The sequence below is a fragment of the Moschus berezovskii genome, chromosome 2 (assembly GCF_049115385.1).
Source record: "Moschus berezovskii isolate FMDL1 chromosome 2, NW_MosBer_1.0, whole genome shotgun sequence".
In the NCBI taxonomy this organism is placed as follows: Eukaryota; Metazoa; Chordata; class Mammalia; order Artiodactyla; family Moschidae; genus Moschus; species Moschus berezovskii.
Window position 1 is genome coordinate 32,094,220 of NC_142461.1, and position 27,220 is coordinate 32,121,439.

Consider the following 27,220-nt stretch of genomic DNA (forward strand, 5'->3'; position numbering starts at 1 on the left):
TCTACATGATTTTATGTGTCAACTTCACTATGCTATGGTGCCCAGCTGTCATGGCAAACACTAGATGATTCATAAACACATTTTATGAATGTGACTAACATTTACAATCAGCTGACTAAGTAAAGAAGGTTACCCTCAATAATGTTGGTAAGCCTCATCCAATCAGTTGAAAGAATTATGCCCTTGGAATGTAATACAGAAACCCTGCCTTAATTTCCAGCTTGCTGGCCTGCTCTCTAAATTCCAGATTTGAAGCCCCCACAATTGTGTGAGCCAGTTCCTTAAAATGAATCAAACCCCCGACACACACCCTCCCCCCCCCCCCACACACACTATTGGTTCTCTCTGCAGAGCCCTGAATGACACTCCCTAGTTCAAGGGGGAAGTATTATCATGCCATTGTATAAAATAACAAATAGAAATAGAACCAGTTAAAGGGCACTCTGAAGCCCACAGTACTCAGTCTTGACTGTGGCAGCAGAGGGTACAGACATCACAGAACCTTCTCTGAGACAACAGTCAGCATCTTGAAGAATGCTTTTTAAATTCTGAGATCTTACTTCCTGAGAGCAGGGGCCATATCTGTTCTTTAACAAAATGCTTTTGCGAGGCAGAGTGCTTAATAAAAAGTCTTGTATATTCTAATTTCTTTGCCAAACAATATCATGGTTTTTGCCAAATGTGTTTTCTGAACTGAAAATTCAAGATTTCTAAACCCTGGCCTGAGCTTAGCCCAAAGATGAACATCTCTGGCCTTGTTTCTGCCATTCCCTTAGATTCCTATTCATCAGTCCCTGACCAAGCTCTCCCTTAGCTGGGCAGTTAATTTCTGAGTCTCCATTGCTTCCTTCTGCTACCGTGTAAGCAACTGAGTCTCTAGAGGTGGGGGTGCTGTTTTATCGTTCAGTACAGTGCCCAGCAAACAGCAGAGGCTTAGTACATAACTGACAGCTGCCATGTGTTGTACTAGCAAGGATGGGTCAACCACTGACTGTAAATAACACTGGATGTTATGAACCATATACTTCTGAGCCACTCAGTTTAATTTCATTGAAATTTCATCACAAATCTGCAGTATAAGAAGAACTGAGCTAAATAGCTGTATGTTATTGACTCACAACCGAATCAGATGTAATGCTCGCCCTCCACAGAGGAAGACACCAAGTATGTTGACCATGTGCATCAATATGAAGCCCATGGGGCCTGCATATCCGGGGCGTGTTACGATAAAGACCTGGATGTGCCTTATGTTAGAATACTAGCGTTGCTCTATCCTGCTGCACCATACAATTACCTGAGGGGCTTGAAAAACTCAAAACCACATTCCAAATGCATTTCAGACCCATTTCAGGGGAGCGGAAGGGGTCATCAATATATATATATTTCTTTTTTGTTGTTAAAAATAACTCCCTGGTGACTAATGTGTGGCCTGGGTGGGGATCACTGGGCTGGATGGATTTCCTAGCCTTAACCAGGGTCTATTATGGATCACAAACTCTAGAGGTACTGAAGTGCAACTGTAGGTGAGTTCTAGAAACATTATCGAAGCTTATGGCAAACTGAATGAGATTACAATTTCTCCTATGAGGATGCTGCAGCTGAAGCAATTTGCCTGTTGGCTGAGTAAAGAACAGTACAGTAATCTAGTTACCCTGAGAATTTTACTTCTTCAAGGAAGAATAAACACCAAGAAAATAATCTCCCCTGCAATAATTCATCTAAAGACAGGCAGCTACCCAGCAATACCTTTTTGGCTTCCTCAGCGGTGACAGAGCTGCCAGGGGCTTCATCTTTGGTGATCAGAGTAACTCCATCTATAAAGTAATTCACAGAGGAAAATGCAAGTACAGAGACTCAAGCCCAATCCCACCTTCCTTTCCACCACACCTCCTCCCAGCTTTGCATGGGAGATTTTTGGAATTACTAATATAAAGGTACTCTTCTCTATAAAGCTTTATGAAAGGCGCTGAACTCACATCGTTTTTTCCATCTTCCATCACCCTTTCTCCTATGTTTGCTCATAGAAAATGAAGGCCATCACAAATGCTACCTGCTGTGTGAAGTCTTTCTTGATTGAATCTCTCCCTTAGAACTCTCAGATTACTTTGTTTATCCCTTTGAAATAGCTCTCGCCACACTGTATCCTGTATGACTATAAATATTTTATCCCTCCTAACAGATTATACTTTCTCTAGGGCAGGGATTACATTTTATTCATCCTTGTATTTCCCTCAGCGTATTTCATAGCAGGAGCTCAGTAAAGAAATGCAAATTGAGTAACTATGCTTTGGTCCAAACCCATTAGGTACCAGATACGGGAATCTGCAGACTTTCTGACTTCTAGCAGTGTGACCAGCTATTGATGGAACGGAAGAAAGCTAAGGTCAGAAGGAAACACGCTCTTATGAAGATCTTGTCTATCATTTAGCCTAGAGTGTTGAGTTGAGCTCAGTGAGAGCAAATCAAGGATGGAAAATCTACCCTTTAGTTTTCTCTTCTTAAGATTTTCTTCTGTCTCAAATGGTTGATGCACGAAATGCTCTCAGAAAAGCACATGCATTTAACATCCATTTGTACCTAGAAATGGCACAAGGTCATGTGCATTCTCTCAACAGGATATATATATCTTGTGTATGTCCTGCAAATTTCTTTTCAGCAAGCAATATACTGGAGGCATTCAATAGCTACCAAAACCAATCTCTTTCGTCTACTGGGTCGACAGCAGAGACACAAAAGTGATTTGAGTAAGCCCCATTCACCACCTATTCTAATTGCTTTTGCTCCCCAGTGTAGAAGTTAAAGGGCTGAAAAATTAACTGTCAGGGAAATGGTTGTTTGTGTGATGAAAAACTGCCTGTTAGAAGCTGGAGAGATAGGCATGTGACTCCTTTTTTACAGTTTGCACAGAAGGACAGGTTGAAACTAATTTGGGGGCTACACTTCAAGTAAGAAGTTTTGTGCTTTGCAACATCATTGTTTTCATAATATGTACTTTTAACAGGTAATATCTTATGTTTCGGTTCCGAAAGAAAATCAAGCCAGGTTAAAGGAAATAGGCAAAGGGCATGATGGAAATCAAACAACAAGCCTAAGAGTCAAAGAATGCTTGTTGCCCTCTTTCTATGTTTAATTTGCATTGGTCACTGTGAATAAGTGAGTGGCTTTGGTGCCTGAAGGTGCTGGTTGGCTAATATAAAATACCCAAGAACATGGCAATGAAAGATGGAGGAAGGCAAAATGTGTGGGAGAGTAATGAAAGTGCTATGGATCCAGCAGGACTCACAGGTCTAAGAATCTGAGACAGGAATCAATGAATGCCTACACAGCTTCTTCGGTCATCAAACAGAAAGGCACAGTCATGAAAGGGACACACTACACAAAGAGTTTAAGATGGGACTTATATGTTTACTTATTATTTATCACTTTGTATTTCTGCTTATTAATTAAGATTTTTAGTTCACTAAATCCTGAGCATTTCCCAAATCCACATGGGAAGTCATCAGGTCCTCACATAACACATCACACAAAATAATTTATATTAAGAATTTATACTTGGAAAATATAGCATAACTATTTAAAGAAAAAGACAAATGATACTTTACCATGGACGACAATTTCCCAGAAATGATTTAATTGTTTAATTTCCACTTTCTCTTGAAGGACTTTCAGGAAATTGTTAAAGCGCTGCTCTTCTGAAAACTGCGAGAGCATGTGGGGGTAGGGAAGGTGGCAGGTCAGAGCTTACACAGAAACATAATTCAACCGCAAAGCGTTTTATATATATACACATATATATACAAATCCACCATATTTATTAAAAACACATAAAATGTTCTTCTTTGGTAAATTTCAGCTTCGTTTGCTGGGAGCTGTAAATCTTTCCATCTGTTGAAGGCACAGAAACTTCCATAGCCACCCAGGTTTTTTTTGTGGCCTGGTACTTTGTTCTTTTAAGTTTTAATATAGACAAATTCAAACAAAAACAGAGCAATTTAGTGGATGCTATGTAACCATCACCCTTGTCACATCTATACCCTCACTTTCTCCCACGACTCTTGGATTGTTTTGAAGCAAATTTCAACCATATCAGCTCATCTACAAATATGCAATATCTAAAATATAATTTAAAAATTCACAAAAAATTAATAATAAGAGTAATAACCAGTCAGTATTCACATATTCCCAACTTTCTTTTTTATATTTTTAGTTTTTAAAAAAGGTCACTAAGATTGACTGACATGTCTCTAAAGCCTCTTTGGCTCCTCCTCCACCTTTTTCTCTCTTTCTTTTTTGGAATCCAATGACCTGGTAGTTTAAAGGTCACGTGGTGGCAACGGTACAGAAATGTTATCAGACATTCCATCCAGGCAGTGGGGGATGTGTGCACTAAAAAACTATTTCCACTACCTTTTCAGCTGAGCAACTCTTTCTCCACCTGACTGAGTCATCGTTAGTCTTATATTGACTCTATTTGGCCAAAATTTGATATTTGATAAAACTGATATTTATCTGTAGGGCATCTGGTTTATCTACTTCTGAATCTTTCATCCCATTCTAATTTTAACAATATTTTTATTTTCTTATCACTCTTTGTAACTACCTAAACAATTCAAGAAGTAATTTGGTCATTCACTCAATCCTCTCAATAATTATCTAACTGTATTTTCTCCATCCATTTCCCTAAAATAGTTAGCCAAATAGAATCCAGTAGAAGAGAAATTTGGCTGGCTCAGTAAGTAGAAATCATAAAGCCAGGGCTATAGTGTAATAAAAAGCTAACCCTGAGGGATACAACATCCCAGTCACCCACCCACCTTTATTCTTCCTCAGAAATGACAGCAATAGTAACGTGAGCTAGTCATTGCTACTCCTCTTGGCATATGCTGCGCTTCACAGTAAGGACGATTATTTTCAAAGCCCAGGCTTATCTGTGGGGTGCTGCATCTCTCTCCCCTGCGATGGTGGCCAACTGTTTAGGAAGAGGACACAGGATAGAGTTACCTGAATGGCTTCTTCCCTGAAGGCTTTGATGCAGTCCATGCTCTTCATGAAATACAGTGTTTCGTTAGTATCCAAAAACTGCTCGATGTGATTTATTAGCTGGTGACTCGCTAGAACATAAGACAATAAATTTATTTTCCTCAATCTGAGTGATGCTAGTTAGAGAGAATGGATGCTCCTGTGTGCCTGTAAGTAGTGTGTTCTTATGGATCAAGAGCCTCCCTTGTGGTCTGTTTGCACAAAAGCCATTCTTCTTTTAAGGGGGTGGATGGGAAGGAAAGATGAAATGATTTCAAAAGTCTACATTTAAAAGGTTTGGGTAATACTTACTGACATTTGTCAAGAAATAAAATTTCTTAAGTGCTTAGAATTATAGCTAAATGTTCCTTTTGGAATTTCAAACATTAAGCTGTTATTGCTTTTTATTTACCCCCCAAAATTTAGGGACCATTTGGGTATTTCAAAACTGCATTTCCTGATAACGTCATAGAAAACAGATCTTCTATTTCCTCCTCTAATTCCACTCAGGATAAATGTCAAATAGTGTCAGACAAAGAAAAATAATCAGCCAGGGACACTCCACCCTCTTCCAATCACAGGTCACATTAGAAAAGACCAGCCATCAACTTAATTTAGTAATATCCCTATAGAATGGAAAATCATCGCTACTTATCTTCTGCCCTTAGTTGAATCTCAAGAGTCTCTAAGGTACTCAGCACTCTACAAAGACATGGATACTTAACAAATGATAATGGTCAGCAAGCAACGTCATAAGGGATTCAGAAAGAGGAAATGCATTAATAACGTTACGGTTTCCAAGGTGGGCTGCAATCTGAGACTGCCTCATAAACAAAACATTCTTCATTTAAAAAAGCAGAGGAAATTAAAACATAAAGTCATCAGGGAACTTAAAGTGGTTAAGCAGGTCAAAACAGACCCTTACGATCTGTGCGGAAGAACAAACCAAGGAGACGGGCACAAGTCATGACCTAAAGGCTCATTCTTACTTGTTCCCTGAAACTGCTCACTAGCTGGCTGTTCAGCAACTTGTGCTGAATGGTCAGGATATTCTAAGAGTGCACATTTGCCACTGTTGTGGCCTCATCTGAGCTTCCCCATAGTTATGAATGTGTGCCTGCAGTACTGATGAAAACTGCTTTCAAGGCTTCCCTATAAAGGCTAAGGGCCACTAGCTGAATCACAGTGATCAGAGCACTGCAATACCTCATGAAAGACAGGAAATGCGGTGCCGTCAACTTGTTTGCTAAGGATCCTGTGGCATGTGTGAAGGATTAAAAAACTGGAAGAAGTATTTCCTAATATAATGATTTTGCAGCAAGTGAAAACATCCTGGTAACCATCTCATCTTTTCTACCAACTGGGAGATTATGATCTCCATCACAACGAACTACTTAACCAACTTGAGGGATTAAAGAAACACTTTTCTGAAATTTCAGAAATCTTTACCCATGTATCCTACAGCACTGAATTAACATCCAACTATGATTTAAAGCAGAGAAGGAATGTTTGGATAGGACTTTTTAAACAAAGTTTTAAATAATACAACCCTGATCAGTAAGCAGAGCAGAAAACTATCAACAAGAAGCTGAAACCAACAGAAGCTATCTTCCTCTTTTAGCCTGGAAAGGTAAAGTATGAGAAATGTTTGATATTTCCACTCAAGCAGCCTGCTTTCTCAGATAGTCTGATATCAAGTTCACTCGGCATTTCCTACCTGGGCACAAATGAGAATTTTTAAAGGCCAAGGGCAATAATCCCAGAGACATCACATTTCTCATTTCTTTTGAAATGTGAATGAGGAAATCTCCGTAAAAATAAAATATTTCTCTTTGCTTGATACAGCGATAATTTTAATTTAGCCTAGTACATATTTACTGTGTAACTGTGACATATAAGATGCTATGCTATGTTCTATAGGAGACACAATTAAGTTGAAGATAAGATCCTTGCCCTTTGGGAGTTTACAGGCTAACAGAGACTATAACACATATACATAAAAACAGTAACAGGAGGTAAACATGAAGAGCGCTGAGTGGTCAGAAATATATCAACTAATCTGAATTTTAAAAACTCTTTGGTGATTATAAGAAAGATTTGTGAATTAACATGGCTTTTTTGCTGGGCAATGAATGAAAAGTAGAGTTTGGCTATCAGACAGCCAAGAAACAGAACGAGCAAAAGTATAAAGCAGAGAGGTGGGAAAGCACGGGGTGTATATGGAGAAAAGCACACGGTCTGGCACACAGAGTCCACGGCCAGGGGTAGAGAAGAAAAAGGAGAGGTGGAGGGAAGGGCGTCCCAAGGAGTGTGAGGAGCTGGGGCAGGACAGAGAAAGTCCAGGGAAAAAAGGGTTCAAGACCAAGCCTTTAAGGAACCTCAGGATTTAGAGGCTGTACAGAGGAAAGGCTGCTGACAAAGGAGGCCAAGGAGGGATGGCTAGGGAGGCAGGAGAGAGTCAGGAGGGGATGGCACCACAGATACCAAGAGAAGAAATTATCTGAAGAGAAGAATTGTCTACTGTGTTATAAAGTGTTACATAAATAAAATTACACGTTATTATTACATAAATTCCGCGAGGAAGAGTGTAATGAGCACAGAAGATAAAGGACTCTAAAACATAGGGTGTCCTTGGGCCTGGGAGCCCATGAAACAACTAGGCAGTGCTGAATTCCTCTGTAAAAAAGTCTCTGCACCCATCTTTATCTTGAAATTTTGATGGCACACACACACACACACAACTGCCATCTTATAGAAAAAAATATGCAAAAGAAACTAAAATAAAGCAAATGCGAAAGCCAATAATCCATTTGCAATAATGATATGGATAAGAAAGAATACAAAGAAAAGGAAGTAGCAATCTCAGTACTCAGTTTCCATTTAAGAATGACATCCTGACGTATCTGTGGGCCCACCTGGATTTAGTTTTCCTATTTACATGTTGGACTGTTCTGTCCTTTCCCCCAGAAGGTTCAGGAATGGAAGTAGATAAATATACCCAAACTTCAGATAAACCCAATGAATATACAGGACCAGACTCTGTCCTTCTTGGAACAATCAGTTATGTGGCCTGGGCATCTGGCCCCTACCTAGACTATTTTGTGCTTCACTGATTATAATGAACCTTTTAACACCAGTGAGTAGATGTGATGGACGATGCTCTAATATACTGAATATCAGAATGGGATGAGGATAAGGGACTTCTCATCCAAACTTTGGTGGCATTTCCCTGCCATTTTTAATAAATGTAAAAATGAAGAAATGGCTGACAAAAGTAATCTAACTCTGGCTGGATTATGCTTTGGATTCCCCCTTCTCTCCTCCTCCTCATATAGGAAGTGCTGAGCATTGGGGTGCTTTCCTCTGCTTTCACATCAATCACGGTGTTCACACTCAGTAAATCACAGCCCCAACTATAATTCACCAAAATGCTTTTTCAGAATTACTCAGAGGCTCAATAATACTCATTAGCAGCTAATATAAAAAATGGCCACTGGAAGGGCCATCCATCTTAGGATAGTAAGTCAGGCAAAGGCTGTCATTTATCTCAAGAAGTCTTCAAAATCAAGATGTCTATTCTGGATTTCAAACCTGTCTGTTCTGGATTTTGAGGTTTTTAATAGGAGCATTAATATGTTAACCTAGAATCTGACATGAGTACAGATCGTTGATACACAAAATGAGTTTTCATACTTATAATACTTTAGTGCTATATTAAAATCTTATCAAGATTCAAAAGTGTTATGTAAGAGGAAAATGGTGGTGTTTTTTTGTTTTAATCTGAAATGTATGCTTTTTTTCCTCTCTCAACACCTTCCAAAAGTGAAAGGGATAGTTGCTCAGTCCTGTCTGACTCTTTGCGACCCCATGGACTGTAGCCTACCAGTCTCCTCCTGTCCTGGAACTTTCCACACAAAAATACTGGAATGGATTGTCATTCCCTTCTCCAAGGGATCTTCCCAACCCAGGGATCAAATCTCGGTCTCCTGCATTGCAGGCAGATTCTTTACCATTTGAGCCACCAGGGAAGCCCCCAAAGTTCTACAGAATGAATCATCCCTCTTCCTGCTGCTTAGTCATGACCATCTGGGGCCATGTGCTTGCTGGTCTCTGACTTGACATTTACTTACTCCTCTCTTTTTTGCAAAGGTGTTTCTAACAAAGTGAAAGGAAGTCATTTACTGAGGGTTTTTTTCCCTCTATCCTACAGAGCCAAAAGAGCAGTAGTTCACTCATCTGTCACATATTATGTATAAGGGACTGGAAAGCTATCGCAAATGATTTTGCTAAACCCAGGCATCATTCAGGATGTTTCTCAATTTAATTCTTCTTGTGATCTCAATGCCTTATGTGAATTTTACTTACTGAAGAGGTGCATATTTTACAGATGTCAGTGGTTAAATCATTTAAAAATGTTCAACAGTTTACATAGTCAATGACATGGCATCTTTATTAAAGAAAATAAAGTGACAATAAAAAATCTAGCATTTAAATAAAAAAAAAAGTATATCATCAGGTCAGTCATTAAGAGAATTAAAAGGAGTAACATCTTTCAGTTGGAGAAGGAAATGGTAACCCACTCCAGTATTCTTGCCTGGAGAATCCCATGGACGGAGAAGCCTGGTAGGCTACTGTCCACGGGGTCGCAAAGAGTTGGACACGACTGAGCAACGGAACGGAACGGAACATCTTTCAGTAACAAATAAAAATCTAAGCAAGTAGTCCAGTTTATAGCCAATGAAATCCACATGGAAATTACTATCACTGTTTTTAAAGCAAAAAATCAACAAGAAACATTTGCCTGGTAAGAAAACAAGTCTGTGTTTTAATACAGGGAACAAGAATCAGTCACTAAGAGGCTTCCCTGTGTCTCAAATAGGGTATAAACTGGCCATTGTGGGTAGACGCTTTGTGCGCTATCAGACAGGGTCCAAAGAGAAGAACAGAAATCACTCAATACTTAACCCAGGAAACTTAATGCAGGCAACTGTTAACACAGGCGATAAAGAACTGTAAAGCCAACTGAGAATGGGTGCTGTAACCCAGAGATCAGAAACAGCAAGAAGGCCCTAGCACCCCCTGGCACCACAGGGGAACAGTACAGAGCAGAAAGGAGGTAAGAGGAGGGGCTAACTCAAGCCTGTCCTGTAGGCGCAGAAACCATGGAGGACTTGGGGATGCTGCCCCACTCGGGGCGGGCATGGGGGGGAAAGGGGAGAAAGAGAAATACCCCGGCTTCTCCCTCCCTCCTTACTTCTCACCAGGATCTGAACCCAGTAGGAAGCCAGTAGCTGTGGGAGCCTGGAAGATGCAACCTGCAGGGACGGGCTCTACCCCACTCCTCCCTGCAGACCCAAGGCACACGGGGAAAGGGGTGAGCAGAGGATCTAGGGGCCACTGGCACAGTGTGTTATCACGAACCCACAGGCGTGAATGCCCCTTTTACACATCAGATATTTGCAGGAGACAGAAATTAACACAGCAGTCTTTAACTTAAATAATAAAGGAATATAAAGTATATATGACTTTTCTTCATTACTGAACCCTTCCCATGATGCTCATGACCTTTAAGGAGTCAAATGCATTTCAGGGAATGTAAGAACAAAAAGAGGGCATCCTAAATATTTTCCCTCTACATGACATAAGATGTGCTGATTTATTTCTTTAAATACTCTTTCGACTTCTAGTTCCAAAAGAATTTGGATCTATGATCCCAGGAATTTGTCCTGAACGTTTGTGCTTCTTGGTCTGGTATTATTCCTGAAAACTGTTTTGCAGTCTTTAATAAAATCTGCTTACTAGGGAAAAATAAATCACTGGCGGCAACAAGAGAAACTAAGAACCAGGGGGAAAGGACAAGCGTTATGAACCTGAAAGTGACATTCAACTGTTGTCTCGTTTTAAGCAGGTGGACTGTGGAGTGGACACTGCTCTGTCCTGCCTTTTACCTCTGCCCCATCCTTCCCCCTTTTAGAAACTGTTCTGCTAGACTCTTTGCCCCAAATTTCCTCATGTAGCAGACAGAAGAAGTTGCCTGCCTCCCTTGAAAGAACAGAAAAAGTCAGCAGATATGACAGAGAATACCGCAGCTATAATATTATGCATGACCAGTGACACAGGAAATTGAACTAAGGTATGTAAAAGCACTGACCACTTCAATAGTACAGATACAGCCCTGGTAGTTGTTTTTTATTATTATTAATATTTTTCTTACCAATAACTAAAAAACTCAATTAAAACTTCACCATTTAAGCTCTGTAAATTAAGTCACAGCCCATTTTTTCATGCTTAACGATTTTCTCATTAAGTGCAGTAATTTCTTACAAATTGCACTAATAAAAGTAAGTCTTGCTGGGTGTTTTCCCCCTCTTTTTAAATGCTGCCTTTTCATTGATGTGTTAAATTAAAACCCCAGGCACAAAGAGCAGAGTAAATGCAAAGTCTTTATTGTTCAGACTGCAATCCGGCAGACTATGAGATCTCTCTCATTTTATTTTTGTTTTTATTTGAGCTGTGAGGCCTACTTTGTAGCCACAGGAAGAAAGATTTTGAAGGTCTCTTGGTCTTAGCTCACTCTAGAAAACAAGTGATAGTGTAAGCTAATGAGAAACTAGAAAAATGGCATTTGGTTCAGCCCATTGCCTTCAAGATCAGTTTATGAAAGGGAACATGATGACAAGACTTTTTCATTCTGGATGAATAATATTTCTCATCTTAAATAACTTGGGTGTAAGACTAGATCTGTCCCCAAGTCAGTTGGAAATTTTTAGGCTTGCTGGTCAGTGGGTGGGGGTTTTATGGAATTCTATGGCCTTTCAATTTTTTATTAAAAATTCTATTTATTTATTCAGTTTAACTATTAAAGACCCACCGAATACATCCCATGCAACCTGAAGATTATCAGTTCATATTTTCAAGGCTTATAGCAATTAACTAAAGACCAAAGAACATCTACTCTTTAGTCTAATTCGTTCATTTCCAGACAGGAGTGTACTTTAGGTAGTGCAAAACTGGGGCATGCCGCTAACATAAGGAAGAAACGAAAGGAAGTCCTTTCATCAAATGAGGGAGTGATGTCTTCAGCTCACTTATGTAATGTACACGCTCGCTATATGCTTGGACACAGGCACCGAAGACGGGAACAGGGAGCAGAGAGGGCAGAGAAAGAGCATCTGCGTAATGTTCTAAGGTCCTAAAACAAATTTTAAATTCCATGATGGTGAAGCATACTGAAATAAGGTATTTTACTAAATACTACAGTGATACAGAAGAATTCAGAACTAAACCATCTAGAGTCCATTCTGGATGAGCAGTGGGAGAGAGGCAGAATGCAAATTTTGTAGTATCTGTCCAGCTTCATACCTGAGTGGATGTCACCAAACTAATACAGGAAGTAGGCAGAGGGAACCAAGCAGACACAGAAATGGTGCAACCAAGAGAAAATGCTGGAACCGGAGACCAATCTGGCAGTGGGATCCAATTAAAAGTTGGTAATCGAATGGAACTGAAATCCATGTATCAGTTGAAGAGATACAGTGAGTGACGAGTCAGACTCCTCAGCAAGGAGAGAAGCAGATGGCTGCTAGCTGAATGTGCTTTTGGGGATGATGGAGGAGGGGTAGGCAGGACACAGAGCTTTACAATGCCTCAAGAACCTGACTCCTTCTTAAATGGAATACCAAGAACCAGAAACTTAAAAACCATACTCCATGTATAAATCTTCTTAAAAATTAGTAAATAATGATGTTCTGTGCTTATCTGATATCTTTCCTTAAGGACTCTTCAGACCCCCTTTTTTTTCTTCATTTTTTCCCCTCTGTTTTTGATTTTTGTGAAGAAAGTTGTATAATATTCTAGAACTCAAAATACAGAGATGCTTCTCTGATGAGGCTAAGATTTATAAATCAAAGAAAACCTGAGGGTTAATCTGACTGTAACTGAAAAATTCAAATCATGATTATTCCCAAGCACTGTTTTATTAAGGACAATGATGGAAACAAAAAATTACTGGCAGTACTCAGAGAGCATAAAAACAAATGGAGGTTTTATTTGCATAGACCAGCAGCAGCATCTCTGATAATGAATCATATTACAATAAAACTACTACCAGGCATTAATATCCCAGGATACATGGGCTCTTAAATCTCAAGAATTTCTTTGTGGGGTTGGGGCCGGGATCTGGTGGGGCGAGAAAAAACAAGGGACATTCATAGAGAAGGGCAGCGAAGTGAATGTCACAAGAGTATTAGCAGACGTCCAGTGTGGCCTGGGCACAGGGTACACAGAGGGACCCTGCAGAAGATTGGTCTAGAATGGCAGGATGCGACCAGGTTGTGTGAAGTCTTAACTGGAGGACTAATTTCAAAGACACGGAGAGTGATTAAGAAGGGCTGACCCATAATCAAATCTGTGCTATAAGAAGCTAAATCTGTACCAATACATAGGATGAGATGAACAAGAATTTTGAGGGTAATATAAGATGCTATAACTGTCCAACGGTGAAATGATGGAAGCCTAAATTCTAGTAGTGGTATTTAGGATGCAAAGGAAAAGACAACTGGATTAGAAAGTGATTAAAAATTAGAAGAAACTTAGATACAAAGTGTTTAGAAACACTCATCAACAGTAAACTCAAGAGGTAAAATAACAGCAGTAACAAAAATCCCTTATTTCTGCAGAAAGTCCTATTAACGCTCACGGTACTAGGACACCCCATCACTGGCTGCTGCTTCACTTGGGATACCTTCCTCTGGGCCCTCTCCTATCCAGCCTTTTATTGCTCAGGTCTGCAAGCCTCTTCCATCAATTCTTCCTCACACTGGTCAACCCACCTGCACCTATACCCATACTCTGCATCCTTCCTATTGTTTTGGATAAACCATCTGTGTGTGCAACTATCTAAGTCACTCCTTCCACCTGTGCCCTAGAACTCACACCTCTTCCCTACTCAAGAATCTCATTATTCTCATGTCTTTACAAACCATTTCTATGGTGACTTCTCCCAGATTTATATTTACAACCCAGGCCTTTTTCCTAAAGTCAGGACCTGTATAACCAACTTAATATGTCTTTATGCTCTCAATAAATGTCAACACCTTTCAGTTGTTCAGACTTAAGAGTCACCCTTGACTTGTTTCCTTCTCTCACATCCTATTTTCAGACTATCAAAAAAACCTGCCAAGAATATATATATCTATATATATATCAAGAGTTTGACCTCTTTTTACTGCCTCTCACTTGGATCACTGCAGTGGCCTTCTAACTCATCAGCCTACTTCAACCTTGCCCAGTCTCAACAGGGTAGCCAGAGTACCTTTAAAAACATAATCAATCAACTCATCCTCTACTCGGAACTCTTCAGCAATTTCCCATTTCACTCAGAGTAAAAGCAAAAGATTAGGAGGCCCTGCATGACATGTGCCCCAGATACCGCTCTGATCTCATCTCTGTTTCTTTCCTCCAGCCACAATGGCTTCCCCGATACTCCTGGGCAATGCTCCCTCTTGGCTGCAAAGTGTTCCCCAGAGATAGCTACCACACTCTACCTTCCACGTTCCTCAATTCTCTATTCAAATGACAACCAAGTAGCAAGCCTTCCTTGGTTCTCTACATAAAATCACAAGCCTGTAACAACCCCAGCATTCACTTTCCCACCACTATCCTGTTTTAATTTTTCTCTATAGTGATGGTGCTATTATGAGTTGAACAGGGTTCCCTCCAAATTCATGTTCTTCCCAGAACTTCAGAATGTGACCTTATTTGGAAATAGGGTCCTTGCAGAGCAATCAAGTCCAGATGAGTTCATCTTCATCCAGTAAGATGGTGTTCATATAAGAGGGAAATCTGGATGCAGACACACAGAATTCCAGCTGAAGATGAGGCAGACTAGACGGATGCATCCACAAGCTAAGGAACACTAAGGATTGTCAGCTGTCACCAAAAGCTAGGAGACAGGCACGGAATGGATTCTCCCAAGAGTCTTTAGCGAGAACCAACTTTATTGACACCTTGATTTTGGACTTCTAACTTCCAGAACTGAGAGAAAATAAACTTGTTATTCTATGCCAGCCAGTCGGTGTACTTCATTACAGCAGCCCTAGGAAACGAATCCAAGTGCTTACCACCACTTGACATCGATTTTATTCATTTACTGTATCTTGCCAAAATGACTAGCACATAATAGACATTCAACAACTATTTGCTGAATGGATGAATAAATGATTGAGGCTTCCTGAGTTACTCCTCTAAAAGCTTCATGTCTAAAATACATGAAGATGTCTTTTTGTGTTCCTTCAACTTAAATCCATACATTGCGTATTCAGTATTGGCTATCACTGGGGGGAATGGACAGCCTAGAATTCTTATCACCACTCTAATTTTTACAGAGAAAGAAATAATTAAAACAAAGATCCCTTAAAAGAGAAAATGCAGAGACAAAGAGTAACAGCCTACGAAAGATGTATACAGGAGTCAGATATATCATTTCCACGTTACTATAACTATATATGCAGGCATCTTTGTTGCTGTCATTTACTAAGAATGAATTAGCCTCACCCCATCTTGTTGTAAGCTCTTTTTACCCTCTTAGGTCAAGATGCTTGACCTCACTGCCTATGGCTACAGCCTCAATTTACCATACCCTAAAACAATCAATCATCTTGACTATAGTGTAGAACATTAACAGGGATTAACAGGGTTATTCCTATGGAGAGAGAGTGAGAAAGCAAGACAGAGAATGCTGGTTATAAGGAGGATTTGGAAGAGAGGGGGACAATGAATGAAGAGATTTCTTCTTTTCATGTGCTACTTACTGTATTATTATTTGACTTTTTTTCAATGAGTATATACTTATTTTTTAATTAGAGGTCTAAGAAGCAATTAAATCATCTTGAAACTGTAAGAGACTACTAGATAAGTAAACAATAAACAATCATTTCTATTTCTAGTGAGTTCTAAACGGAAACACATTTTTCATGGATTGGCATTTATGGGTGGCAGTTACTCCAGACACTTCTATTTCATTGGTCCTTTAATTTCTTTTGTTTTCTTTCTCTACCACCTCCTTCTTTCTGTTTATTACTCATTTACTTAAATGGCAGTATGAAAAAGGACCCTAGAAAATATTTAATTTTGCCCACCGGCCTTCTGGTTAGTCTATCAATTTGAATCAGATATGTAGAAGGCAAATTTTATCTTTAGTTTATAGATTCAATCTCCTCTATAATTACTTATATTTTAAATTCCAATGTGTAAGTGGCTTCATTATAGTACATCTAAGAGTAATCAGCAGACAATTGTGGGATAATCCAACCTATGTGTGAGACAAATAATGAATCAAACAAAATACGCCTATGCTTGAAAAAATGGCACAAAGAAGAAACCAATGAAAGGCGGAAGCAACGAAACCTTTGAATTTTCCGAATCTATGAACACTAAAGTGAGACTTGCTAACAAGTTCCTAAAATCACCACGGCTTTCCCTGTACTGTATAAGCTTGTCAATTACTAATTTAAGGGACTTCTCTGGTGATTCAGATAGTAAAGAATCTGCAATGCAGGAGACCCAGGTTCAATCCCTAGGTTGGGAAGATCCCCTGGAGAAGGGAATGGTTACCCACTCCAGTATTCTTGCCTGGAGAATTCCATGGACAGATGAGCCTGGTGAACTACAGTTTATGGGGTCACAAAGAGTTGGACACAACTAAGTGACCAATACTTTACTAATGTAAATGAATTCCTCCCACGAAGCAGAGAATTCCAATATACAAACATAATCCTGTGATATATATATATACCTACATTTATTTTTTTTTAACTCCAATACCTGAAGACCTTTATTTAAAATACATCCTATTACTTGAATTGACAATGTTTCTTTATTGGTACTCTGTAGACATTCACTTCGGAGAAGTCAATGGCACGCCACTCCAGTACTCTTGCCTGGAAAATCCCATGGGTGGAGGAGCCTGGTAGGCTGCAGTCCATGGGGTCGCAAAGAGTTGGACACGACTGAGTGACTTCACTTTAACTTTTCACTTTCATGCATTGGCGAAGGAAATGGCAACCCACTCCAGTGCTCCTGCCTGGAGAATACCAGGGACGGGGGAGCCTGGTGGGCTGCTGACCATGGGGTCGCACAGAGTCGGACACGACTGAAGCGACTTAGCAGCAGCAGCCGCAGACATTCACTTGGATTTCTAGACAGTTGTTTAGCTAGATGAGGCAAAAATTACAAAGGTCTCACTAGCCCACAAGGTCTGGAGGTAAATAACCTTCCATACTCAAAACATCATGGAAAACAAACAGACAGAAAATCAACAAAGGTACAGGTTTGAACAAACTATCATCCAAAGTGATCAACTTGATATTTACAGAAGCCTCAACCTAGCAACAACAGAATAGATATTCTTTTAAAGGACATATGAAACATTTGTCAAAAGAGTCTAAATGCTAAGCCATAAAATAAGTCTCAATAAATGTAAAAGAGTTGAAGCCACCTGAAATGTTCTCTGGTCACAACAGAATTAAATTAAAACTCAACAACAGAAATAAAATTGGGAATTTCCCAGTATTTGGAAATTAAACAACGCAGTTCTAAAGAATCCAAAGATCAAAATAATCACAAAAGGAATTAGATAGTATTTTAATTGAGCGAGAATGAAAACAATTTATGGTGCACAGTTAAAGAATTGGTTAGAGGGAAATGTACAGATTTAAATACCTACGTTAGAAAAAAAGTTTCAAATCAATAATCTAAACTTCTACCACAAGAAATTAAAAAAGAGCAAATTAAATCCAAAGCAAGTAAAAGGAAGGGGAAAATCAAGATCAGAGCAGAAATCAATGAAATTAAAAAAATAATAATGAAGAAAATCAGTAAAACTAAAAGATCTTCTATAAAAGAGAAAGTTTATTTAGACTAACCAAGAGAGGATACAAATTACTAAAAATCAGGAATAAAAGCAGTCATATACCTAACAACCACAGAACTTAAAATTTATAAGGGAAAAATAATATGAACAATGCTATGCCAACAATTAGACAGCGTAGATGAAATGGACAAATCTGTACAAAGATACAAATTACCACCAGTGATTCAAGAGGAAATAGGAAATCTGACTAAATTTATCATAAGTAAAATAACTGAATTAGTATTAAAACCTTTCCCACAAAGAAACTAGGCCCAGAAGGCTTCACTGGCAAATTTTCTCATATATTTAATGAAGAAACCATGCCAACTCTGAAAAGGAGGAAATAATACTTCCCAACTCATTCTACGTGGCCTGCATTTCCCAGATACCAAAGCCAGACAAAGATACCACAAGAAAACTACAGGAAATTATCACTTATAAATATACATACAATAATCCTACCAAAATATGAGCAAAATGAATTCAGAAACATTCAAAAAGGATTATTTACCATGACTGACTAGAATTTATTCCTGTAGTGCAAGACTGGTTTAACAACTGAAAATCAATGAATATAGTATACCACATAAATAGACAAATAAAACCCACGTAATCATCTCATAGATGTAGAACACGCACCTGACAAAACTCAACACTCATTCACAGCAAAACTCTCTGCACCCTAGGAATGGAAGAAAACTTTTTCAAGCTGATTAAGGGAATCTGAGAAAACTTAGAACTAACATTATACTAATGGTGATGGACTAAAAAGCCAACATTGTACTGGATGTTCCAGCCAGTAAAATTAAAAAAAAAAAAAAAGAAACTGAAAGCAATACAAGTCACAAAGGAAGAAGTAAAACTGCCTTTATTTGCACAGTATGATCCTGTTAGTAGAAAATCTTAGGGGGTATATACACATACAAATATCCATAGCAGAATTATTCTTAATAGCTAAAAACTGGAAACAATCCAAATATCCATCAATTGGTGAATGGATAAACAAAATGTGGCATATTCATTAAAATGGAATATTATTCAGCACAAAAAAGAAGTCAATTATTGATACAGTCTACAACATAGACAAACTTCAAAAACCTTATGCTAAATAAAAGAAGCCAGACACAAAAGCCTGCATACTGAGTGATTCCATTTACATGGAATTTCCAGAAAAGACATATCTATAGAGACAGAAAGTGGTTGGCTGAGGTGGTGGTGAGAAAGAACTGATTATAAACTGCCAAGAGAAACTTTGTGGAGTTGAGGGAAAAGTTTTTCAACTGGGTTGCGGTGATGACTGCATAACCTTTTTCATTTATAAAGAATCACAAAATTATACTTAGAATGAGTACATTTTATAGCAGAAAATGATACTTCAATAAACTGTTTAAAAATTGGCAATAAATAAGTGCAATTTAACTAAAGATTTGTGGAGATTTACCACAGACAGAAGGGAGACACTAGGTATTCTACTACAGAATAACCACTAAAAAGCTCAAACAATAAATCTTGTCTTTAATGTTCCAAGGGAACTCTACTAGATTCCAAGGGCAAGAGAATTATAGTTTGATAGTTCCCATATGAGAAATGGCTCCTGACTCCAATGGCCTACCAGTGAAACACTGTACAGTGACCATCCTGAGTGTTATGGCTGCATCTCATTACTGCTAAAAGACAAAGAGATAAAATACAGAATTTCAGCAGCTTAATCTGACAAAGGAAAAGAAAATGAGCCTATATTAGCCAGCTCAGTCTGACATAACAAAATATCATGGACCAGCTGGCTTCAACAACAGAAATTTATTTCCTCACAGTTGGAAGCTGGTGTCAGGTTTGGGTCGGGGCTCTCTTTCTGGCTTGCAAACAGTCACCTTCACATCAGACAGAAAAGAGAGAAAGAGAAGAGAGAAGAGAATGCAAACCAGCGTCTCTTTTTATAAGGGTTACTAATCTCACTATGAGGGCTCCAATATCATGACCTCATCTAAATCTAATGACCTCCCAAAGGCTCCATCTCCAAATACCATCACATGAGAGGTCAGGGCTTTAATATACAAATTTGGGGAGGTCACAATTCAGTTTACAGCAAGGCCTTTAGTCGTAACTGTTAACTAAAAGTTGTTTTTTTTTTTTCCAACTGTCCAGAAGGACTTGTAAAAAAAAAAAAAAAAAAGGTGATTTTTTTCCCCTCTATATCCAAGGACATCTATGCTGCTAACATTCTCAAGCCCTGCTGGAACTGTGTTCCCTTCCCTTTTCTGGCCCAAGAAACAAGTATGCCATTTTTTAAAGTTTTATGTAGACATGGAAACAGACAGGACTAACAGTACCAAATTATACTTACCATTTCTTTCCGTGTCAGCATATTTTTTGCCCTGGGCTTGCAATTTGAAGGTGAGGTGGGGTGGGGGGAACCAAAACACTTTTACTGCATTTAAGCTGTTTCTGGGTTCCTCTTAACACATTTCACCCTATTAGTGGCTATTTTAACAAAAGACTAACATCCTTTCCTAAACATTTCAATTGGTTAAGAGCTTCTGATGTTTGCTACAAGCAGTCATTTTCAGTCATTGATTACAGCAGTTTGCAGATCAGCAAAATCAGAAATCAGTTTCCTTTCTCAACCAGCTGGGCTTACGAAGCAGTCGTGAAGACAGCTCAATTCAAGGACAACGAGGAGAACCAAGTACAATGTCCTGCATGACAGTGATCTATTATGCACTGTGAATTACAGGCAATGAAGAAAAAGAACCAAACTGCCCTAAGTACTTCATTAGCTCTCTGCTTCACAAATCACTCTCATTAGCACTTCTTGCAAGGGTGAACACCAACAGCAAGCTGGATACCACACCCTTTTTCCAGAGAACCCATGATTAATTCTGTTTCCAGCAGAGCCAACTGTGAGCACCTGCCTGGCTGCACTGCAGGCACGGGTCATCAATGCAAGCCAGTGGGTCACCGCATTACATGCAGGCTAGAATGAACTCCGTGTTCTTCCAGCTGTTCTGACACAGGAAACCATTCATGTGAGTTCCACATTTTCAGCCACAGAAAAAAACTTTCTATTTTTAACATAAAAAAGGAAAAAAAAAAAACTCAGCAAGTTTAAGACAAGCAACTTTACCACCTGGCATGAGAAAACAAAACATTGGGAGACTGAAAATGCTGTGTGTATCACACATAGGTGTCCTTTAATGCTCTCAGGAAGAAATCCTGGTGCTTACTGACAGAGCTTACCTATTAGCAAATAGGTTTTGATTTGCATTCTCTCATTGTTAACATACAGCTAGGCTACAATTTACAAGAGCCATACGCCGTAATTAGAGAAACTCTGATCCACAGATTGACAGGAATTTGAAAAGATGTTAGAAGCTGAGTAAGAACGGACAGGAGCCTTTTAGGGACAAATGTGAAAACTGAAAACACTTACTTATAAAGTGGTTGTGTGTATATGCTAGTCTTTGATTTCTATGTCATGTCTTTTCTATTTTTTCTTTTTGTCTTCAATGATTTCATTGGAATTATTTGCTTAATGAGTTTTATTATACTAAAATGTAAACTTCAGAGCAGTTGAGTACCATCTAATGAAATGTAAGCAACCAATGGAGATGTTTAGGCCACAAAAGGCAACAATTGGCTCTTGAATCTGATCCACACATTTGCAATAATCTGTGGAAAGTTATCTCAACCATTCTGGGCCTAAACCCATGGGCCACATGGAAGATGAACAAGACCCTAAGGGTCACTGATACACAATTATCACATCAAATAGCATATCCTTCTAGTAGGGGTCCTTTAAATTCCAAATAAACTTTTATTTTAAAATTCACATTGATAAGTGAGGTATAAAATAAGCATGGATCATCAAGTTTTAGAGTTTAACAATTTAGTCAAAAAGAAAAGTCAATGAAGGACAAAATATTTAATAAAAAATATAAAAGTATAGACTAAATCTCTAGCATCTGTAATCATGTATTTTCTCTCTCATGATCAGATGGATCACTGTTGTTTTGGGAAATACTAATAAAGTATGTCAAATTGTTAAAAAAAAAACTTTTATAGGGCCAACAATACTAAAAATTTTAGTTCTGTTTGTATTCAGTATCCTTTTTTCAAGATGTTTAAGGTATTTAACAGAAGCTATTTTTCTCTGTTATTTGCTCTGTGCAAAACAGATAAAGGCCATATTTTTAATTTTCTTATGTTTATCTAGAAAGGGGTATGACAGGTTATATAATTCATAGTGAAGATTAATAAACCATTAACAAAAGAAAATACATAAAACACACACATATGGGAATTTTTTCCCAGATCCCTTAAGAAACTTGGATTGAGAACCCAGAGGTTAGACTTGATTCATGGTAGAAAATTATATGGGTCAGTGCTCTACTCACAGAGTTGAAAGAAATTATTTGACTTTGCTGAATAATATAATTTCATTACTAAGAGTTTTGTTAATAACAGTTTGCCTAGTTTTGGGCAATCCTGCAGAAGTAAATTTTAAGAAATGTCCTTTAAAATTGGAAGGATGTTGTTTGATATATGAGACTAAGAGGCTGGAGAACGAAGATAGCAGACTAGAGGCTGAGACATGATCCAAACAAAGCGACAGGAAGAAGATGTGAGGATCGTGAAAGACCTCAGTGGCCACAGAACTGAGTGAGCATCATCTGTCAAATGGCTGTGCACGCGCCACTCACTGCAAATAAATCTGATGCTAGATCTCAGACCCTAAACAGGAGTCCGTGCCACTCCAACGTAGGATGTTTTAGATCTCAGACCCCAAACAAGAGTCCGTACCACTCCTACTTAGGACGTCTTTTCTTGACAGGTTTGTTTTTTAACCAATCATGCTCCTGTGAATTCAATTTGGTGGAACAGAGCTCTGCTACCTTGTCACTACTCAGGGGTCTCCAAGAACTCGGGTTCTCTCAATAACTCACAACTGCACATAACAGACATCACAGGTGATGGAACTGATGGGCTTATGAATACTGTGTGAGGGAAACAAACCCACCTTCACAAGTGAGAGATGATTAGTTTATACAGAGCTGTGGTCAAGAATTTTCTATTGTAAAACTGTAGTAACAGAATGGCAGGTGGCTAGCAAGGAAAGAGGAAAGTTGGACCAAAAAGAGAAGGGCACATAAGAATTAAAGACATCTTATAGAAGCGTCAACAGCCAGAATGAACATGTTCCTGGGGTTCAGTGTTACTTGCTCTATGCCAGTAAGCTTAGGACAAGGAACATTGCTTACACTAAAAACCAGAAAAGAAAATGTGTGCTGCTGACTGCTCATGTCAAGGGGACAGGATCACAAAACTCTATTTGAGTTAAAGAGTTTTGGATGACTCTGCTATTGGTTCGAGGGCAAAGGAATTACACCCGTACTTTAGTTTATAACAGAAGTGAAAGGGCCAAGTTCTAACAAAGGGTAAAACTACCCATTATTAATCACATTTTTGGCCATTCCATTTAAAAAATAGATATACAGGAGAGGAGAGAAGGACTTCTGCCTCCCCTGCCGAAGGCAGAGATCTCTAGAAGATCAAAACCAGGGAGGTAGCTTTAAGTCTGGGAGAGTTCTTCAGGCTTACGAGGTGAGTCTTGGCTCACCAAGAGATGTTCAAGTAGAAGAACATGGAAGGTAGAAAAGGAACGAAGACAAAATTTCTGAAGCTTGAAGCAATAAAGGGAAGCCAAATGAGGACCATGAGACAGAAGTAACTGCTAACAAGTGGGCAGTCCCATTTTTTTGCAGCTTGGCAGAAAGTCCGCTTTTGTGATGTCACTGGAGATCTCTGATTGACCAAGTTCTGGAATGAGGTCCAGAGGGACATCCAACATTACAACACTACAGTGTGCCACGACTCAGTCACCTTCAACAGGGAAGAACAGTCTACTGATCAAAATCCTAGCTACGGGCACAGGTTTGAGATGCTTGACCTTATAACGTTTAAACAAACAAACAAAAAAAAAGAGCATAGGAAAGGAAGGCATTAGGAATCAGGAGAAATAGTACGGCTAAGTAGAAAAATCCAGTATTTGAAGGAGACATGGATTTGAATCCCTGTGTGATTTTGGGGGGGAAGTTTATTTCTTCCAGTTTTACAGATTTTCCTCCTGTAAAATGGGAATAATGATAATACCTATTGTGATCTATGGGCTTCCCAGGTGGCTCAGTGGTAAAGAATCTGCCTGCCAACGCAGGAGACACAAGTTTTGATCCCTGGATCGGGAAGATCCCCTAGAGGGGGACATGACAGCCCACTCTAGCAGTCTTGCCTGGGAAATCCCATGGAGAGAGGAGCCTGGTGGGCTACAGTCCACAGGGTTACAAAGAGTCAGACGTGACTGAGCATGCACACATTGCGATCTATATGCCATTGAGGGGTCACTTGCCCCTGTTATTTTCACAAGACTGTTTTAATCCCCAATTAGTTTAGGAAAAACAGTGTTTTCCTAAGATATAAGCAAATTCTCAAGAATTTACTCTCTCAAGACCCCTTTAGACTCTGGCATCTGGTGTTCTCAGGAACTTTCTCTGCTCTGCCTGAGGTTAACTCCAGACCCAAAACTCTGCCTTTCTCACCAACTTCCCCAGGCAGAACACTCAGGCCAAGCATCCCAGAGTTTTACCAACACTGAAGAATATCCTCAGTCAGGAGTTGAGAATATGCTGTAGAACACTGCGCCCTTATGCAAATTCATTCACGTCCTCTCCTCTTACCTGTTTCTCCTCATTCCCTCCTCTCCTGAAATAGCTTCAGTTTTTCCACTTCTGTGGTGCCAGCAGCTTCCCTCTTCTCTGAACCCCACCACTGGCCCCTAATCTCACTTTCTGTCTCAATTACCCCCACAGACCAATCCTGCAGTCATGTGAGCAAGAACAGAAAATATTAGAGCTTCAAAACTGGTACCAGAATTTTCTGAAAAAATGATTTTTATTGGGAAAATCCTTTGATAAGTACTTGTTCCCCAGGGGAACACCGATTCAGTCTCTACCTCAAGTCTCTATTCAGCTCACAGGCCCTGACCCTGGGTAGCAATAATGAATACAATACTGTTATATACACAAGGCTGTAGGATTACAATTGCCAGTGGCTACTTGTTAAAGGCAAATGAACAGGAACCAGAATGCAATCAAGTGAATGAATGTCAGTCCGACACCCTCTATCCATCCCTTCAAGTTGCTTTACTATCAGCTCAAGACTAAATGGAATTCTAGGCTTCATCTGATAAGAAAAATGTGAGGATGTAATCAATTTCAGAAGGATCAAGTCTAAGGGCAGGAGTAAGGTCTTTCTGAGATTACTGTCAAGGGGCTCAAACTCTTAGGGGTGAACAAGAATTATGTCTCAGAAAATGGGAAGATATGACATAAAAATGTTTTATTCCCAGAGAACTTCAGTGAAGTGGAACTAAAAGCTCCAAGATTCCAGCCCACTGTTTTCTTAACAGGGAGACCGACGAATTGGCTCCTCTCTGTTTAAAAGACCAGTGCTAAATCTACCTTCCTGTGCTCATATGGTGGCCTTGGTGAGCTCACCAACAAGGGACAGTCACAAAGATCTACCAGGAAAGAAAATCGTTCTATAAAACAGTGTAACAAAAGGTGATAATTATTAATCTAGACTTAAATCACATTAACCTAACTAAACACCTTTCCTTAAGTGCAAAGCCCACGGCATATCTCTTACCTTCCTCAAAGCTGACCTTCTTCTGCCTCACTAGAACACGGAAGTTCTCAGCAGGATTCACACTTCCAACCTAGAACACACCAACAGACAGTAAACCTACAGATCACTTCTCTTTTCGGAAGTACCCCAGGCAAGACAAGACAACTTAATGTAGTGTGTTCTTATAAAACAGGCAAAGACAAAGTGAGGCCCTTGCTGTTCATTTTCATTTCCATGGTTTGTTAAAAACTAGCAGATTCCTGTGTTCAAAGGGCTGCCGTCTGTCTGTACTTCCATGCAAACTGACTTCATTCCAGAGGGGTCAGAACTCTGACGCCCGCGGCACCAGGCAGCCTAGCTAACCAGACAACCTGTCTGTCCTGACACCCAACCAATTAGGAAGGGGAGGATGTTGGGGTGCAGGATCAGTTCAGAGTATCTCTGTCCCACTAAGATGACACAGGAACTGATAGCCTGATGCCTTGATTCACTGAACTGTCCTTTCTGGGGACTGCTGCTGATCAAACCTGTGGCACTGAAATCTTGGTAGACTATTCAAACATGCCCAAAATAAACATGGCCCCCAAATAAAAACAAATCAGTGCTAGGTGGGAGAGTTTCAAAGACAAAAGTCTCTGCTACGCTATATGGCACTTTCTGATCATGCCCGTGTCTCTCATCTTCTGATCTCAACCTTAATTAATAGGGGCTAATTTGAGCTCAAGGGGAAGAAGACAATGGGGTTCTATAAAGGCTGGTAAACGCTGGTACAAAAGTACTTGGATTTCCAGTCTGCTCTAGTATAGCATCAAAAGAGCTCCGAGAATAAAAAAGGTCATGATTTAATTTTTTCTTTACTATAAAGATATTGCACTAAAATCCAAATAAATTTTCAGACATTCAGTTTTTCTGGAGCATTGCTTTTTCAGGAGGGGAAAAGGCATGCCCTAATACTAGCTACCCTTTCTAGTCTATTTGGCTAGTAGTAAAGAACAATTTTTAAGATCCACTGATTCAAAACAATGTCACTTAAAATAAGGCAATATGTTCAAGTTCCAAAAACCATTCCATTAAAGATCTCAAGTGTCAAAGGATGCATGGTTTGGAGAAATCGTAAACTAGTGAGTTATACATCAGAAAGGAAACAAGACTTATATTCTTAAAGCTAATATACTTGGAGATAAGACTCCTATCACTAAGCCCCCACTTATCCTACCATTGTGACTAAACAGAAAGCTGCAAAATGAAGTCACCAGAAAAAACTTTACAAAAGTAATGTTTCATGCTCTATATAGGGCTCTGTGTATCGATACTACATATCATATGAATAAGCCTATAGGTGATTCACTGACAATAATTAAAAGAAAAAAGGAAGAAGTGTGGGATGGACAAACATGGCTTATATACTGAAAGGACCAGAGAAAGTGCTACATTAAAGGACTAACAGAAATTGATGCCAACTCCCCAAGTCCCAACTTTCCCAAAAGAGGGGAGCACAGCAGGGAAGTTCTGCTTACACAGGTGACACTGCCTTCGGCCAGACTGGAGATACTGAAGTGGGCTTCCTCTTCCTCAGTCTTCAGTTTTTTACAGGTGGGTCCTTCTTCATGA

The 27,220-nt window shown here is 39.3% G+C and overlaps 1 protein-coding gene across 2 annotated transcripts in view; it reads right to left on the reverse strand.

The window, feature by feature from the left end:
* Positions 1-27,220, reverse strand: part of XRCC5 (X-ray repair cross complementing 5) — an 86,756-nt gene that overhangs the window by 9,266 nt on the left and 50,270 nt on the right. For both annotated transcript variants that reach the window (XM_088827732.1, XM_088827733.1), the window contains exons 15-19: positions 27,127-27,220; positions 25,631-25,700; positions 5,002-5,111; positions 3,603-3,699; positions 1,747-1,814 (exon numbers count right to left, since the gene is read on the reverse strand). In XM_088827732.1, coding sequence (XP_088683858.1) covers positions 1,747-1,814; positions 3,603-3,699; positions 5,002-5,111; positions 25,631-25,700; positions 27,127-27,220 — 439 coding nt within the window. The remainder of the gene's footprint in view (positions 1-1,746; positions 1,815-3,602; positions 3,700-5,001; positions 5,112-25,630; positions 25,701-27,126) is intronic.